Below are 19,382 nucleotides of genomic sequence, written 5' to 3'. Positions count from 1 at the left end.
CTTAGGCAGTGACTACCTATTGCCTTTGCAAGGATTTTTTTGAAAGAGATTAAAAATAAAAAACTTGAACACTTTCAAATGCAGGATCCCTAACACAAAGAAAAAGAGGAAAACATGAAGTTCTGTTGTTCCTGTTCTGCTGAGGACAAAAAAAAAACCCAACCCACAAAAACCAAATGCTTTTGTCCTAGGCTGCATAAAACCAGTCTTGTGTCTTATTCAAGACCACCTCTTATATTTGATTCTCTTATTTTATTGTTGTTTTTATTATCTCTGACAAACCTCAGGCTTGAGGCTGGAGTGCCTATAAAAGCAATTAATCAACTGAAGTAACGATTAAAGAGGTGTTAAATAAAGGCTGAAGGAGGACTGCAGGAACAGAGTAATGGTACTTTTGCATAAAGTCCCCAAATGAGGATGGAATAGGAAAGATGCAGTGTTTACACTCCACTTGGATTTAATTGAATACTATACTTGTGTGGGTCCCAAGGGTACCAATAGTTTATTTTGGCACAAAGAATAAAGTGTAGTGGTTTATAAGTTGCAAATATTGTATACCTGCGTTCAGACTTTCCGTGTCTTTCATTTATACTCATAAAATTGAGTACTAAAACAGGCTGTGCAAGGGAGCTCTGCAGAACAGGGATTAGGTTTGTGTGAAGGGACTGCTTTGTCCTACAGATCTTGAGTCAGGTCTCACCGTGGTCACTGGAAAGACATGCTTTAGTTTGCTGCTATAGTAGACTTATATCTGGGACATCAGGCAATACCCCAATACAAACAATAAACACAATGGTAACTATTAGGAAAATTAATCTTGTGAAGTTCAACTCCAAGTGTTGATTACACTGAAAATAGTTTCTAGTTCCATGTCTTAGTGATTAATTATTGTGATAAAGTGATTATTCCATTGCATTTCAAAGTCATATGCTATTTTATAGTACACATACACTTTATAATCAATATGAAGTTTGTAACTGCAGATAATGAAAGAAAATAATTTAGTCTAGAGCAAAACTTACCAACGCATTGGTCCCCTCGTTTCTGATAGCCTGGAGGACACTGGCAGCTGAAGGACCCTCTTAAATTGACACATACTTGGTCAGCTCTACAATTATGGATTCCCGTTGCACATTCATCTATATCTGTATAAAAAAAGCAAATGCAATGTTAGTCACAAAGTTTACTTAAAATATTTAGCCTGTTGAAATGGCTTTAGCCATTTTCAAGCTACTGATAAGTGAAGGCAGAAAAGTTCAAATATACTCCAAAGATGTCCTCTCAACACTAATTCCATTTGCAGGACATAAAATGTTACCAGATTTCTAATAGCTTTTAATTCTGATATACTGCACTTGGAAATATTTTCAGATATGTTATTTTAAACAATCAGATACTTTTATTTGCCTGATACCATTAATATACTTATCACTACAAAACTTTTTGTAAACTTCTTGCAACTTGATCATATTTCAGTCATTTGACTTTTGTTTTGTTTTTCCAGTGCTGGTTGCTGTATGCTGAATTACTCTGGGAAAACTTCGGCAAATATAGTTCAGCCCTTTCTCAAGAATGAGATGAGTTAGAAATACGTTGTTTTGCTAATACTAAAAAGACTCTGGTGATCTCTTTTGCACGGTTCCCGTGCTCCACACTTTGGACAGGGACTTGGAACTTGGTATGTGGTGGCCTTCTCATCAGGAAGAGATCTCCCTCTTGCCATTCCCACGAAAATTCCCCTAATTCAGTCAATCTGTTAAAGTCTTTGGAAACAGTTTACGTATGTTTGTATTTAAACAGTACAGCTAAAACTGCTAATACTAGACCGATACTTTTCAGTGTAATTCAGGCAGCTTTTAGTTCACACTAAATGCAGGTTTATACAAGTATAAAAACAACATTTTGATTTTGCCTATTCATTGTAAATGCTGGAGGTACTTAATTGTAATTAAACTGCATGTGCTGACAAATAGGTTGCTTAAAATGGAATTACAATTTGCTTTCTCATCTGAACATCCAAAATGTTGGAGAGCTTTTTATTGTAACCTGACACGGTACAGTGAAAGGGCTTTAATTTTGGCATTGTACACAATTTGGAGACTCTAGGCTGAATAAACAAATTCCTTAAAACTTATGATCTCTAGTTTACAAATCTCAGCTGACCTCTCTATTTGTATAGGCACTGGGGACGTTAGAACATTACCAGTGGCAGATTCTGGGTGGTGCTTTGGAAAAAATGATGGATTCTTTCTCATAGCAAGTGAAAACAATTTTGACCACAAGATTAAATAAAAAATAAACCATCGACAGTTTGAATTAATTCTCAATGTTTGCCCTTTCCCCAAATGTCCAAATATTTTGCATATATCTTCTCTTTATCTGACAGGAGAAATAAAGTCCTTTTATGTTAGCCTGCTCTTTGCATTTCTGCATAATATCAGTCCTAAAGCCCCTGTGTTGATGCAGGACTTGCTGACTGCATTGTTCTGTACTGACAGCTGAAAAGCACATTCTCAGGTGTAAAGACTTTCAGGGACTGTAGCTGGCTGCCTCATACCAACCAGACACATCGTTAAAGGCTTGAGCCAAAGCACAGTGGCGTTCAATGCAAGTATTTGCAGGGACTTCACTGGGCTTTGCATGTACTCCTAGCTTCTACAAAAGTCAAAAATAAAATGACTGTAATACTCATACAGTTCAAATCCTTTTTGTTGCAGAGTGTTCCAGTGCTGGAACTAAAAAAGTTTATTTGATCATTAAGAACTTCACATATTAGTAAACTTAACATGAGTTACCTTTTAAGCTGAAGTAGTTAAAATGCATTAAGTCCTTATGTTGCCATTTGCATCCATGGCTTGATTTCCATTTAGCTTAATTTCTCTGGAATAATAAGCTACTCCAGCTAAAATGAAGCAAACTAGATTGACTTTTGCACTCAGGGTCTTTGATTTTTTTTCCCAATGGTAAGTTCAGTTTGAAAGAAAAACAATTATTCAAAAGTAGTGTTTGACTGCTTGCTGCCTCCTCATTTGGAAACTCTTGGAGGGTTCAATGTTCTGGCCAAAAAGATCTACGTTATATGAACAACCTTTTCTTGAGACTCCTTTCAAGGAATACTTTAGAGTGTTCCTAAGCTTCTTACTCAAGTTAGGATCCTGAACTGGGTTGCATATTAGCTGTGACTGTATGTCCTGTCTGTCTTCTATATGCCATGAAAATGCGTATCAGTATGTGGCATACTCGTGGTGGACTTCAGAAGAGCTTTATCAGTGGTGTTACTCTGCATCATCATGGTACTTTTTGCTACTTTAACTGTCTTAGCTAGATGGCTTTTGTTGAGATATGAGTCCCTAAGCAAGCTTGGGAAACAGATACCTGGAATGAAGTATTGATGGGAGTTCTTTGAAAATGCCAATCTTTTTTTTTTTTTTTGGTTGACTCTTACTGAATTGCTTAAGGTGGGAAGTGAAGATGGACAGGAGAGCAGCCTCTAGCCTTCACTGGGGAAGGGCAGTAGGTTGCCATGCTTGCCATCTGTGCAAAGAAATCAGTAATGTAAGAGGAAGGCTGATGGCCTGATGATCATGTTTCTTAAGTGCTTCAAGGAGAATATTGTGAGAGGAGAACAATGGGCAACTAGAAAGGTTTCAGTGCTGGAACATTCAGTTTTGAAATCTCAAATATTGCAACAATTACAGATTCATCTACTGTTGTGAGTGATACAAGGGTGAGGAAGTGAGTGGAAGATTTCAGTGCTGAAAGCAGTTCCAAACGTGAATTGCATTGGTGTGATACCAGAAGCAGCCCAGCCCTTGTGGAGTATGGAAAGAAGCACTGGTGGATTTTGAAATGTGATGTTGCTGCACTGATCTTTGCATCTATGCCTTTGACTGAGGCCTAAAGAGAAGTCTTCAGCTTCTTGGCACTCGATGTGACCTGAATCATCCTCCATTAGAGAAAGTTGTTTTTTTGTTTGGGTTTTTTTTGGTTTGTTTTTTTTTCTGTCCTAAGAGTTGGTGGAGCAATAGAGGAGTAAAAGTCATAGGAAGGAAGCAACATCAATGTTGGTGGTCTCCTTGGGATGAGGCATATGAGCTCCATTTTTCTCTGAGGTGACAGAGGTAGAGTTATCTATGAATACACACCCGCTTCTCTCCCCATATGAAATAGCATAACCTTATACTGGTGGTGAGAATATGGATCTGGGATTCCCACTTAGGTGTTCATGGTTCTTGAATTGGTAGACTCTCTATCTGCAATTGTTCAGGATCTGACTGATCTGAAGTTTCCAGATTGTTTTCTGCTCTGTATGGAAATCAGTAACTCCCAGGTCTTCATTCCATTATTCTAAGAACTTCGTTTTCCAGTTTAAATCAGACTTTTCCAATCCATTAGATTCCTAGCTTGTTTATCATAACTTGCACAGTGCCCTCTGATAGTGCCTTCTGATTCTATGACAGTGATCTGGAAGCTGCATCAATTCCTGCTTCTAGTCTGTATCAAATGCAATAATACAGGAATGTGATGGCGGTTATACAAAGCACATGATTTTCCTTAAATTCTACCATCTCATTTCATTTGATCTTTCTCGACAGAATTCCTGGACTTCAATGTGATCAGTCAGTGAAGGTATTGGGAACCCAGACTTTTGGTTTCTGCCCACTGCAGACACCCGTGGGCACACTGATTTGGTATCTGTGAAGACACAGCAATCTGGGGCAAGGGTGTGACAGAAACTCCTAGAGGAACATCACAGAGCTCACTAGCTTTAATCCTAAGAGCAAGATAAATGTGTTTGACCTTTCCTCTCTAGCACAAATGTTTAATAATACGTGTTATGTGCATGTGTATTTATAATAATTAAAAAAATTAAAACAAGACACTCCACTGCACACACTTGTCTCCCTGGGGAGAGGGTGAGAGAACAAACATGTGACAGATGTTTGTCATGTTGCTTAATGCACTACTGGAAAGCACTCAAGATACCACAGTGATGAGTGCAGTATAAGAAACAGATCTAGAAAGAAAATATTGGGCTTTTACAAGCTCATTCTTGAGCATCTTTCTTCTGCATCCTCTTTTCCAAATTTAGCGTCATCATGATAAAGTTTGTTTCCACAAATGTTTCAGTAACTGATGCCATAGCTGAAGCTTCTACATCAAGCAAGTATCTTGTAAGATACACCTGAAAATACCCTCAACTCATTCCTCATCAACTTTGTTTAAATTTCATTTCTAGATGTTACATGTACATTTGTTCACCCAGGTGGGCAATTGAAATTACATTGGTAACCAGTAACGAAAACTATCTTCTCTTTTAACATTATTCTTTCTTTTTTCCTTTGTGTTTTCTAATCTCAGCTAACATTTTAAAAGGTTGTGCTGTTCACTACAGATAAACAAGAGCTGTAAGCTTGTATTAAATTGTAAACAACCTAAATGGTATTTGATTATTGATGGATGCAACCTGTGAAATATAGATTAATTCTTAAATTCACTATATCTCAGAGTCTGATCTAAGATGTTGCTCAGATTTTTATTCCCAGACAGTTATTCTCTAGACAGTTAAAGCCTGTGTATTTGGAAAATTTCCTTTGAAATATCCTGGATGTCTCTAACAATCCTTTTGCAGATAGATCTTACTTGAAAATAGAGCTGGGTTACCTTCAGTGTCTTGATCATTGTAATAACTGATCTGGGATAATTACGTAGTCTTTCAATAGGCCACTCAAAACCAAAACTATTAGGGGATTTATTTGTACCTTAAATAGTTATCTAACAAAATTCATAAAATGTGTTTGAATTGCGTACTTTAAATTTCCATATGCTATTTACAGGTGTTACATCCAGAATGCTACACTGAAAGAATTTGACAGTTTCAAAGTCAAGTACTTGAGGGATTGCAAACCAGAGAATTCAGGTTCTCTGAACAGTTTGAATTCAGAACCATTAAGCAGTCTTTAATTATATAAATCTTGTATTCTGTTTTTCCTGCACAGGCTTGTACTCACTCAAACCTTACCATTCCCAAAATGGGTTAGGTGGTATGGTCCTCTATCAAGTTTTTATATAGCAGTAATCAAGCAATGATTACTGCTATATAAAAACTTTAAATTGAGTCAGAGTCAATAGAGAAGTAAGGGGAGGATCATTCCAATTAAGGACACTGGTCTCTTAATTAAATTACATGTAAGCCACAGTGCTTTTTCAAAAATGTGTATGGAAGTCCTCAACTGTACTATGGTAAATGTGGCCATCAGACCCCAATGACTCATCCTAATATACATACTGCCTTTTGCAGCAATTTGCAGGGCTATTCTAGAAAGTCCATTTTGGAAGATTTTCATATGGATAACTATCTGCAGGTTAATATAATGCTCTGACTTGCACAAGCTACTGTTTAAAGTTTGTAGGGTGTTATAGAAATAATGTGAGAACCATGGAGGGTAGCAAAGCTTACTCCTGTATTCCTTCAAAATATAAATCAACTTTCATTTCATAGTTTTAATTCCACAAGCCTCACTAGCAGCTATATCCAGTGATTCCCTCATTTTCCAAAAATGTACCCGCACTCCCTCTTGAAGTGATTTACACAATTATGTCCTTCCATTGCTGACTTTGGCAGCCTGCTCTATATTTCAACCACCAGTTGTGTACAAAAATTTTGCCTGACCTGCTTTTTAGCTATAGCTTTCTCTAAATCTAGTGTACAGTTCCCTATTTTAGAGCTACTTAGCTTTTCTACTTCTCTACTGCAATCCGTTCTGTTAGCCTCTTATCTACATCCATAAAATTCTTTCCTAGTCTCTCTTTCTGAGCTACAAACCTGGCTCCGTTCCCTTCATGCTGTGACTCATTTTTCCCAAACCCCCTGACTCATGCTGCTTGCTCACTTATGCAACAGCTTAATCTCTGTAATTTTCTTCGTATCATTATGAGGAGTACATAAATTCACAAGATGCATTTCACCAGTGCTTCAAACTTTTGTAGAAAAAAAAAATGCAATCCACTTCTATCCTTCATCTCATTTAAGCAATTTAAACCTTTTCTCCTCTAGCTCATACCTATATGTTGTGCCCAGAGCTGGAGAACTGTTTTCTTAACTAACTCAAATATGTCTTACTGTGACTGAAGTCCTCAGCTTCTTGCTGCTCACTGGCTCTCAACATATTCCAATTTACTACAGCATCTTCATGCTCTCCTTTTTTGTGTACATACTCATCTGTTCAAACAAGTCACAAAATGTTTGCTTTCACCATTCTGGTCTGTAGCAATCTTGTAAGCAGAATATTCCACCAGATCAAAAAGAGGGTTCGTAAAGTGACCTTATAGGATTCAAATTCTTATTTCTGTCCCCACTGAGCAGCACCAATGGACCAGCTTCTGAACAGTTTATACAAATCTAAACCCAGAATGATTCCACTGATGTCAGTATTGCACTTGTTATTGACTCTAGTGAAGCTGTTCTTAATTTGTTTTGAATGTAAATCATACATATTTTAGTTAATCAGTTTAATTTTTTTGAGTTCTTAGTGCAAGTGAAACTAGAAAACAATTTGGTCTATTTTTCTAATAGACTCATCTGATCTGACAACGTTGCATCCCATGTAAGCAATGGCACCAGTGAGTCTGACATCACATACAATGACCTGCACTGTACTGTAGGTATCATGGGCAATTTACTTAACTTCACGATTCTGTAAAACCTTTCATTTTCCATCCACTTCATTAGCTTTCCTTCTGTCTGTAAGATGTTTCATTTTAGTATTTTTCAGAAATAACCAGCTGAAGGTAAAATACTTGAAGAAATTAGACCACTATAATTCTTCCATGAGTATGGGCTTACTTTATTTTACCAAATTAAGTATTCTGTCCCTTATTTATGTTTCTTATATTGTTCTTGCAACTGAAGCCAAGCTCACTGCTCTGTCGTTTCCTGGATCCTCCCTGATCCTTTCTTACACATAGGAACATTAGCAACCTCCAAATTCCCTGGTTCCCTCCCCAGCCTTAGCAAGCTATCAACAATTTCTGTCAAAGGCTTTTCTATTTCCCTTGCTACTTCCTTCAACATTTGGGATGTTATTCATCTGGGCTGGATGCCCAGACAACTTTTAACTCATTGGTGTTGGGAGGCTGCACTTTGTGGTGATAAATACCAGCAGAAAATCTGTTACATAACATCAGGTCAGTGGGTACCAAAAGACTAAATATTTGGAGAAATTTCTCACTTCTGGAGTGGCAAAACCTGTTAATATAGAGACCTGCACTCTAACAGTGCAGTCACTATCCAGTAGTGTCATGAGGTAGTGTCTATAATTCTGTACAACTCTGTAGCAGCCCATAAACTCCCTCTTTATTCCTGTTTTTTTTCTTTCCCTTTTAAATTTTCCTTTGGCCCTTTCATGTTAAGTATATTGGACTGATTGCCCTGGTAACAAGTTTTCACAGTTGAGCAAAGGTATCCTGCACAAATACTTGTTTGCACAGGAAAAATACAGGTAAGAGCCAAGACCTACATTTAAGCAAATATGTGAGGTAGAAGGTTTAAATTAATGAGATTTTCATGAAAAACAGCACGATTTCTTTTGGAGTCCCGAAACATTTCCCCTCTCAAATTTGAGAGTACACCAAAGCAAAGCTCCTTGTAGATTTGTCTTTTAATACTCCTGGACATCATGGCACAATAAAATAGAAGTACTGCAAAGTATTAATGTAGAAAATGTAGAAAAAAAAAATTAAAAAATTGAATGCAGTGCAACTTATGGTTCCTTGTGTGATTTCTGTATTTGGACTGCAAAAATGTTAGCAACTGCCATGAATTTGGGAAAGTTACCCAACCACAGTGACTTCATGAATATGAAGGTACAGGAAAAGCATCCTTCTATGTTCTCAACAGAGTTAACAAGGGATCAAGCTGTAATAATCAAGTCTGGACTGCAGTACTTTGTCACAATTATGTATTGTCTTTGGTATGTCCAAACTGAATTGACTTATCGCATAGAATAGCTAAATAAAGGAGTGAGCCATAGCTTTCAGCACTAGAACATCTCCCACATGTTTGTTTGGGAGTGGCAGGCAGCTGAGAAGGGGAAAAAAATGAATGAAGCTTTGAACTGATGCATTACTTCCTTTCTCCTCCACTTTGCCTCCATCTGTGATGCTACCTTCCTTTTCTAGTGTATGCCATGCAGTCTGTAAATCACACTACAAAATGTAAATGGCTTTTAATTCTGAGATTTTTTTTTTATTATTATTATTATTTTTTACTTTGAAAACTGAGATGACATGCAACTGAACATGCTTTTTCTATCCTGTGTCTTAACATAAGACAAACTTATAATTGTTAGATTCAGGACAGCATTTCAGTGGTGACAAAGTAAAGATGCTTAACCCAAAACAGTGCCCAAACACGTGTTCTGCTCCTATTCCTTCTGCACAGTAGCTGTCCATGCTGGAAATGGTATGGCAAGTTAAAAAGCCTAATGCTCTAGTACAACTTTCTTTATGTTGTGCTCTGTACTTTTCCAGGCCCCCACCATGATTCAACACAACTCACAGGGATGTGCTCTAATAAAATGATATACTTCATTATTGGATCACAACCAGAGTGAAATAAATGAATGTGACACATAAAACACTGTTCAAGTAAGATGGGAATTAAAATTACTATTACAAATAAAAGTGGTATGGCTAATATGACAACAATGTTAGTCTGATACAATGCTGCAAAATCTATTCCCCAAAGATATTTAACAATAGTATTTCTAATGTAATGCTACTTTAAAACAAGAACATGGGTATTAATATAAATGTCTTTGTATCTAAATTTTCTCAAAGAGAAGAGTACTTTTTTTTTTTCCAATAGAAGACCACAATGTTAACTGTTAGTCCTCTTGCTCATCAAAAGAAAAACTATTCCATGTTTTTGATTGTTCTATATTAATTTAAAATTTGCATTTTTGGCTTCATTTCTGCTGGGGCCATAAATGGAGCCATACTTGCTTTCAAGTTACAATCCAGTAATTCAATGCAATGTATCTGGAAGCCTGGGTGCTTAAAAATGTGAGTTGTCATAACGGTAAACTTCTTGATTTACGTTGTAATAGCTTATTTTTACTTTCAGTAGAATATTTCCTGCTGTTGCTTTCTTGTGACTTTATGCTAGAGGTCTAACGACTTGTGCTTTTTGGTTCATGCCTGCCTAAGTGAGGATCACCCACCCATGATGACCAATACACTTGGACTATACTCAAAAACAACAAGGGTGGATTAAACTATTCCATTATTGCAGATGAAAGAGTTCTCCCCGACATCTGGCATATCATCTTCAAAACTGATATGGAACATTTCCATAAATTCAGCTTAACATTGTTTTTGTGAGTGTTCCAAAGTATTTTTAACATGAAGAAATAGCATGCAAACTAATTTCCTATTTGAAAGTAAATGTCTTGTTCTTATTTCTAATTCACTTGGTTATTAAAAAAAAGAGAGAGAGAAAAAAAATGTTCATTTAACTTGAAGCATACTGTTTTGTTTATTTAAGTTAATGGAAAAGCTAGTCAGTGTTTGATGTAAAGCTGCCCCCTTGCTTGAAAGAAAACCAAACAACTGGTTATGAATTATGAATATCTCCTAATAGTTTCCAGAATTATCTGAAGGATGTATTTTTTCTTTCTTAATTACGTACACTTAAAAGTTCCAAGTTCCCTATTCATTTCCATTTTGTTTATTTCTCTCCTTGGAAACCTCATAAGCATTTTCCTTTAGCTAGGCTTGACTGAACAAAATGTTAGTGCTACAACCTGTAATATTAGGGAAATAAAGGCCTGAAAGCTCATTGTGGTTTTTAATGAGGAAGTTGAAGAATCCCTCATTAAATCTTTGCAAACCTTTTTACAGCTCTTACACTGGCAGCTGCTGGGTCCCTGCAAAGGAAAACACAAACTTTTACCTAAAAAGCGTGCTTCAGAGCACACTTTTTAAATCAACTTTTATTCTGAGACAACACAGAAAACAGTTCCTGCAAAAAAAAAAAAAATTAAAAAATCTTGCTCTTCTTGTACAGTAGCATGTCTTCAACTGTTTTAGTCTTAATCAGATCATTCCTCTTGTGTCTCCTTATGGTGAGGGTGGCATCTCCACATGGGAGCTGCTGGCAAAGGTATTGTAATGGGGGATGCGGTCTGAAAACCTGGTCTGTCTGTGTGGCACTACCATAGTCTGCATGTCCTTCTGACAGTAAAGGGAGCTGAACAAAATTAACACAGCAAGCAAACCGATGCTCTGAGTGTAAACTATGTGACATCCAGCCCTAGCCTGAAATACAATAGCCTGATTTTTTATTTTTTTATTTTTTTTTAGTGAATGCATAGCTCATCAGTGCACGCTTTGCTAACTTAAGAAACCGGGGACCTGAAGATATAAGACAAGGGACTTGAAATATTTCATGTAAGTGACAATGTTATCAAGAAAATCTTATTCTCCTTCAGCCTTTGCAGGCTGAATGAGCTGTTTTAGGAATTATAACTGTGGTTCCCAAACTGAGAACATTTAAGTTCAAGTCAAGTTCAATAGCAGCTATCAGAAGGAGAAGGCTTATCTAAATGATGATATTGTTTTTAGCACTAATCATCCTATCTGTTGGCAGTACCAACATGCTGCAATCTCCACAGCTCCCTATGTAAATAAGCAGATTCCTGATGCCATTCCAACTTCAGAAATGCCTTTGAAGACATTACTTAGTTATGAATTTTTCCTACGTGGTTATGTGATCCTTTTAGTGTGTTGCTGTACGTACCCACGGATGCCCTGTTTTGAAGAAACCTATCTAAAACTTATTTACTTTCAAAGTATAATTGGCAGGCACTGTATTTTACCTTCTTGTGAAATAAACAATGAAATGGTTAAAAGAAATTCACTCTCATGCCTTCTACAACTTTTGAATGATAGAACAATAAAAGCAAATTATGGGAATAGTACTTAAAAAAGACACATCAGTTGATTTGGTCCAAAATATACTCTAGGGATGGGAGGGGACTGGAAGAGCTGGGGTAGAAAAACACGATGTTCAGGTTGCACAGTTCAAGTAAAGTGAAGTGAAACGGATGTGCAAAAGTTAAGATTTCTGTGGCAATATCAGTTTGACTAGGCTACGTACAACCAGTGTTACATGGTACTGATCTAATGATACCATCAGGAACAGTAACTTGTAAATTTTTGTTCCTTCCTTGCCTTAGGAGTTCACATTAGCTGGTTCTCCATTTGAACTTAAGTGGAAAAATCCATTTTTCCCTTAATTCTTAACATGAAGAGCACTTAAAATGAAGTTTTAAAAATTCTTTGTGTGAAAGAGAATAGGTACTAAGAGGTGAAGCCAGGCAGGATCAAAGGAGAGTCAGAGGCACAAGGGAAAAAGAAATCTATTCTTTGAAGGTAAAAGGAAAAAAAAAATAGGCAGTATGAATACTTACAAAGGAAGAAAAATGAACATCCAAGTTAAAAAGATGGATCATGACAGATGTAACTAAGTGGAGGCTAAAGAAAAGAACTGGTGAAAAAAGCAATGTGTATATATGAGCCCTGCTAATGTAGCTGCTTTTCACTTACAGAAGTAATGTTTCAAATAGTGTTTATTAAACTTTATTACAATACAAGACTAGCAGTGTGATCTGTTTAGATTACCGAGGTGTTTTCAATGCTTACTTTTTGACCAGTTTGCCGGTAAGTACCTGCCGATGTCTGTATTTTGCTGCTGTTTTTCTGATTAAAAGGATAATCGGAAGCAGAATGCCAAAATAGCAAGTGCTGAGGTGGTACAGTGCAAAATGTGTAGTGCAGGAGAACGTGTCCTGCTGTGGTGGGACATGGCAAGAGCAAGACATGAGCCCAAGGGAGGCTATGGTGGGCTGTGGGCAAAGCAGGGCATGGACAAGAAGGGTAACTGAAGTAAGTTGAGGGTGTGCAGTCTACTGAAGATTTTAAGTTGGAGTGGTGGTTGGGAAGTATTTGTTGTTCTTTCAAAAACCTGACAAAAAAAAAAATCTTAAAAGTGAAAATTATTATTATTTTTGGCCCTAATCTTAGATTTTTCTGGGGTTTAGCCACATTTTTTTTTTTCTGTGTTTGGGAACAAAAAAGAAAAAAGACACTGAAAAAATACTTTGTTCTTTCAATGAGCCAGTAATAAATAAAAACTAACATTTTAAAAAACAGAAGTTTCCTTGGGAAGAGAGAGCTATTTTTTCTTCCAAAATTACTTTGTCTTAAACTTGTGATCAACTCTGCTCTTAGGCTGAGGATCTGACTTCCCAGCTGCCTTTAAGCAATCACGGAGAAGTAGCAATTGGGACAGCTTTTCTCTTTTTGTTTTGTTTCTCTCTCTTTTTTTTTTTCCCCTTGGACTTTGGCTGGGAAGTTACATGGGTTTGCCTCAGAATAGATGCTGTGCTACCATAATCCTGGCACTTTTCACTGAAAATGAGATTTCAGCAGTGTTTCCTAGAGTAAGTAGAGTATTCCTAAAGTCTGCTTGTAGGGCTGTTGGGATGGTGAAATGGAGCAACCTGCTCTTGTTTGCCTGAGCATGTGACTTATTTTTAAATAGCTTGTGATCTTCACATACTTCTGGCGAAGCTTAAAAGGTTAGTTTGAGAAGGGAGTGGCTATCATTTGTTTAGAAAATAAATAGAAAAAAGTAGGCCAAATACCAGTAAAGTTCCAGTTTTAAAATATTAAACTAACATACAATATTGCAGTCCTGAAAAGGTCACATGAAGTGGGAGAAAGGATGTATTTAGAGTGATTTCCAGGCAGGACGTGGGATCTCTCACTGACTTGGCAGTAGATATTTCAGCTCTATTTGCTATTAGTGCTGCTTCTAATGCTCCTTATTTGATAAGTTCTTATGTTTGACAAGATCCATGCTTTATTTTCTAGTATTTTGATGGTATCAAGCAAGTATGTAAGTCTATTCAGAGAGTAACTAAGACCTACGTCACCCCATTTTTTTCTGCTTCATCTTTGGTTAGTAGACAGGATGCTCAGAAACCTGGGAAAATGGAATTTTTAAGGGGTTTTCCTTTGGGGTGTGCTCTCAGATAATAAGGTTATTTGTAACATGTTTAAACTTGTTAAACATGGTGAAATAGGGCCCTTTGCTTCCAAATTTGTCAGTGAGAGTGAAGAAAGAAATGACTACTTAAACTACAAGAGAGTTGTTACAATTTCTGTGGAAGAAATAAGAAGATTTAACACAAATGTAAGCATCCCTTTCTATGGTCTGACTTGAGCATACTTGGCTAGCATAAAGTAGAAAACCTAACACAGCAGCTAAATAATTGCTGCCACATCATCTAAGCACATCATTATCACTGCTGGATGAGATGAAAGGTATTTACAAATGAGAGTCTGCCAGGAGAACACAGTTGGCACAAAGTTGATCCAGCTCCAGCTGTAATCAATAGGAGCCTTCAACTAAACCAGAGCTTAAAGAACAAACTAACTGCTTTTTGAAACATGTTACACTTTGAATTTTGCAAAATCAAACCTCTGGAGCTCATCAGAAGTGAGAAGTAGAGAGATTCAGTGCCTAACAAAGCCCCTTGTTTTACTCCATGTATTGTTTGATGGTCTTCAGAATTATACTTCCCACTCTGACAATTGAAGCCTCCATTTTTTTTTCTCCCCTTTAAATCTCCCACTTCTACTTTCCTCCTGTTTTTCTTTCCCCATTCCTCTGGGTTCTGCCCTTCTAATTTTTCAAGGCAGAGAATGTGCCTTTGTTTGTGAAGAGCAAAGCGAGTTTATGGCACCCTATTCATTATATTTATGAATCATATCTAACTGAATTTTTCCCATAGCCCAAAGGTGGCTGTTTGCCCAAAGGCACTGCTCTCAGTGCCTGTATTTTCTATTTATAAGGTGTATTTTAGTTTACATCAGAAGCTGAGGGAAAGACTTCTGCTTGATATCACTTCTGCTTGATATCACTTCTGCCAAATGAAACCCACAGAGAAGCTGTGGCCAAGGGAACTCTGTACAAAAGTTGTCTGGGCTCTGTAATTTTGCTCACGTGGGTGCATGGGTAGTATACATTAGTTGCCAATAAAAACAATCTAAAATAGATACAGCACTGTGCAAGTCTCGAGATGATCTTAAAACTTAGAGAACACAGGTAAGTGAGCACTGGAAGAGAAACACTGTCAAAACAGTCTGGTGAGAAAATCAGCTTTTGCAAGGTGGTCATGAAAGGACAGGAAAGCTCCTCTGACAATTCCTTCTACTCTGTGCAAGCTGATGAAATTCCTGAAAGAGCAGTTTACAACCAAATGAAAGAAAATTGTTGTTTTTGAAACTGTGGTTGTGACAAAGTGTGGGCGCTCCCCAGAATACGTTGATGTTAAGTAGGCAGTGTAGCCAAGGACATTGAGGAATTAACTGTTTCAGCCATCAGTACACTAGTATTAGCAATTGCTCAATGGCAGGCAAGTCTTCTGGCTCTGGGTCACCGGCAGGCGTGGAAAAAAACCAGCAGCAGGTAACCTTATATGCATGTAGAAGGAGATCTACTGTAGGACAATTGTTAGTACCGATGCCCATCCAAACCAGGTGCTTTGCCTCTAGAGACCTGCAGGAATAAATAGGAATTGGCTCTGTAGCTAATGTGGGGGAGGGAAGGAACAGGCCCCGACAGATTCACTGGACAAGTTTTTTAATACTTTGTGGCATGAGATGTTTCTCTTGATCCTGGCTCCAGGAAGAAAGATGAGTGGGAAGCTTTAGCTGTCCTTCCTGAAATGGTAGCATTGAGGCCCTTCCTTATCTTAATCTTTTTTTGAGAAGGTATTTTTGCTTGGCTTTCAGTGTATTCCATTCCCTCTTTAAAAGGCATGAGGTCCCAGATTTTAATTTTCTTGCAAAGTAAGTGTAATAAACTAATTGCCAAGGATATGTAGCCTGTCTGCATCTTGGCATTTCTGAGGGATGCCCAGAACATTACCAGTACATAGCTCAGCATAACTGTTTTACTGCCTGGTTGTCTCTAGCTCTAAGTAGATGGTCGTAAATGTTTGATTAAAATCTAATCTATCCTTTTTATGACCATTGCAGAGGTTAACTAGTGAGCACAAGCCTACAGGGGAACATAAGGGCTCAGATGATGTTGGAATACAGGCCAATATTGGTTGGTCAAAATAAATTTTGCTCATAAATTCTTGCAGGATGGGAGAAGAGATTTCTTGGTTTAGACTTCCATCAACGCTATTGGAAAAAGCTGTCAATCACACAAAGTTTTCATAGATATCTTGCTGCCTCAAATGCTTTCCAGATGGATTTAATTCCGGTGTGACTGATTGTCCACTCAGCTTTGCAGCTGTGCACTTCAGGGGGAAAGTCCATGCCATGTTCATTCATCTGCTGGATGGCCAAAAAAAATGACTAGTGGCTCTTTCTTTATGGAAGTGCCATCTTCCAATAACCGATAAGGCAAGAGATGAGATGTCAGAAAAATAATCTAGGGGACACTGCTTATATCAAAGTAATTCATGCCAAGAGCAAAGAATAGAATTAAAAGGTAAAGTAAGGAGATATGTACGTATGTATTAGTGTGATAGTGTATTGATAGTGGAAGTAAATATTTACAAGCATGTAAATTTCTCACCAATAGGATAAGGGAGAGAATTGCTTAAAGTTCTAAAGTGAAAGTGTTTTAAAATAATTTTTTAAAAATAATTTTACCCATCTTATTATTTATGCTACTATGATTTTTGTTAGCTTGAATAACCCAAACCACTTATTGCAACATTAAGCCTCCTCCCAGACTAATCAACTTCAAATTTATCATGTAAGCTTAAGAAGTCTAACATGGTACTTGTACTTCTCTGTGCTGTTAGCTTACAGAAACCCTCATCATGGATAAGGATTCCACTCTTCTGCTGATATGCAAATTCTGAACCAAAAGACAGGGCCACTTTCAAGCACCCTACAGTCTTAAGAGAGGAGAGTGGAGGATTTCAAAGGATAGCAAGGACCAGTCTGGTAGGTAATATTTATGGCCTGTAAAGATTTTTAAAAGCTTTTGCAAAATACAAGATTTCCAGACAGGGACTACTGAAGAGGAGGGGAAGTTTTTTAACAGACTATAGACATGTAGGCTTAAGTAGCTTGAAAACTTTTGTATATAGCACCTAACTGACTCCATTGATTTAGAGGCTGCTTTTAATTAATCAGATGCAACCAATAAATATGCAAAACACTGGTGGAAAACCAATGACCAAGATAGGTTTCTACCACTTAGTTGAACATCCTCTGTAGCTAGATCTGTATCTAAACTTATTTATGATCTAACAGACTATTAGTATGCTTTGGAGATTTCATGGACAGGCAGAAAGATCAGTATGAAATAAAAGAAACACAATGTCTCAGATAATAACAAGATAGCATCTTCTGAACTGATTTCAAAGTTTTAAAAACACCTCAGAGAAATTAAAACTAAGTCATGGAAGTTCTTGTATTCTGTTATTTTCAAAAGGACTGGGAAGTGTTCAATGTGTTTTAGGATCAAGTCCAAATGATTTTTAAGGAGTTAGGTCTCATTTTCAATGAAAGGAAAATAAAAAGGAAGCAAAACATAATAGATAAGCAATGGCTGAATACATATTAAAAACAGAAATCCTTTCAAAGCAAAGAACAATGATCTCTTATCTACAGAATGTTCAGTAAATAGGTTAATTCTGCATATTGACCTAGAACTCTTGGGCTTGATTTATTATTACTTTTATTTCTGCAGTAATTTTTATTTACCCCAGAAGGCCTCATACTTATTACATGTACATGTGCTTGCCCGAAATGTCCAGTAGTAGAGTGCAAAGCCTCCCAAGACAGAAAATGAATCGGAGAAGTTCACGGAAAGAACTCTGTGAACATACAGCTACGTGTCATTACGTCCCAAACCAGACATGCCCACTGCATCATTCTGCTCCTCATAATGAAGAAATTGCTTCTGATTTTCAGATCATAACAATTTTGCCATCCAGTTTCTAGAAGGGATGAGATTTTACAGAGAGGAAGCCAGGCATCACTTCCTACAGAAGTGGCATGAAGTATCTAGTTAGTAAAAGTGACAATATTTTTATATCTGGCACTGCAAACTGTTCACAATCCTATTTAGAGCCACCATAAATCATAAACTGTAAAGTATCTAGTTTCCTAAAGAAGCAGCTTTATTTCATTAACATTTTGAAACTCACACTGTGATGTTGCTAATTGTATAGTAATTTATCCAGGATCACAGTATGAATTGCTGTTTTCAGTCATTTTTGGCACTTGTTGCCCGTTTCAGTGAAGAAAAGAGGAAGAGAGAATAAAGAATTAAATAGACACAAAAATGACGTGAAGAGTTTCTAAAAGGGACAGCACTGCTAGATGTGAGATAAGCTAGGATACTCAGCAGAGCTATCTGAAAACTATGTTCCAGCAACGTAACTGTGAGCTGAGTAAACAGCACCATTCCTTTACACCAAGGCTACTCCCTCCTATACTTTCAAGCATTTCCTACCCACCTGTGAATAGGATCGGTCTGTGCTTGGTATCGCAGGCTTGCTCTGGCAAGTTTTTTAGTGAGGGTTTTTAAAAGATAAGTTCCTAGCAACAAGGTGAAGGACTAATTCAGGACAGCATTAAGTAATTGTGGAAATTTAGGCATGTGCAAAGATGTCAGTGAAATTGCTGGGATCCAAGCATGTGCTTTAAATGCTGGAACACAACTAAATGTGTCTTAATATGACACCTCAAAGAATAAACTGGTTTTGCTTATTAAAATCAGTCTTGATATACTTTCAGTATTTGAGGAAGCTTGGTGGGCACTAGCTATGAATAAATCTTTGTATTTATTCAGAGCTTTGCATGTTATGTAGCATAAACACTGATCAGTGAAACTTTTAATTTTTTCCTGGTGTGTGGCTGTTTTTGTGTGTGTGTGTGTACAAACTGAAATGGAAAAAGCTGCAGAGATCCACTTGTAGCAAGAGCTGGGTCATGGGAGGCTGGGAATGACATTCTGCTTCCCATGAAAATGTTTTCACTCAAACTCAGGGCTGCACCAGAATCTTTCTTATGGGAAGCACTTCCTCACCTTCACCTTTTGTAAGAAAACCGACTAGTCTTTTCCATAAATACAGCACAGTTTTATAAAAATTTCAGTTCTAAAAAGTACAGTAGGAAATAGTCTTAGTGGTAGGTAAAACCCAGAAGGTGTATTTTTAAATTTTGTTGAAGAAAATAGAGTAAAGAAAGAATGCAAGTCAAAAGCTTAAAAGTATGAAGATGAAAGGTTTTCTCAGGTGAGCTTTTTCACTGCATCTGTGCATACAGTGCCTTCCAGA

General features: G+C 37.2%; 1 protein-coding gene across 1 annotated transcript in view; it reads right to left on the bottom strand.

The window, feature by feature from the left end:
* The window catches only part of EFEMP1 (EGF-like fibulin extracellular matrix protein 1), a 50,371-nt gene that overhangs the window by 13,171 nt on the left and 17,818 nt on the right, over positions 1-19,382 (bottom strand). The window contains exon 4 of the mRNA XM_010165808.1: positions 1,023-1,145. Within this exon, the coding sequence (XP_010164110.1) occupies positions 1,023-1,145 (123 nt within the window). The remainder of the gene's footprint in view (positions 1-1,022; positions 1,146-19,382) is intronic.

Source organism: Antrostomus carolinensis, unplaced genomic scaffold, assembly GCF_000700745.2.
Source record: "Antrostomus carolinensis isolate BGI_N321 unplaced genomic scaffold, ASM70074v2 scaffold4834, whole genome shotgun sequence".
Classification (NCBI taxonomy): Eukaryota; Metazoa; Chordata; class Aves; order Caprimulgiformes; family Caprimulgidae; genus Antrostomus; species Antrostomus carolinensis.
This window is presented reverse-complemented; position numbering and strand designations above follow the sequence as displayed.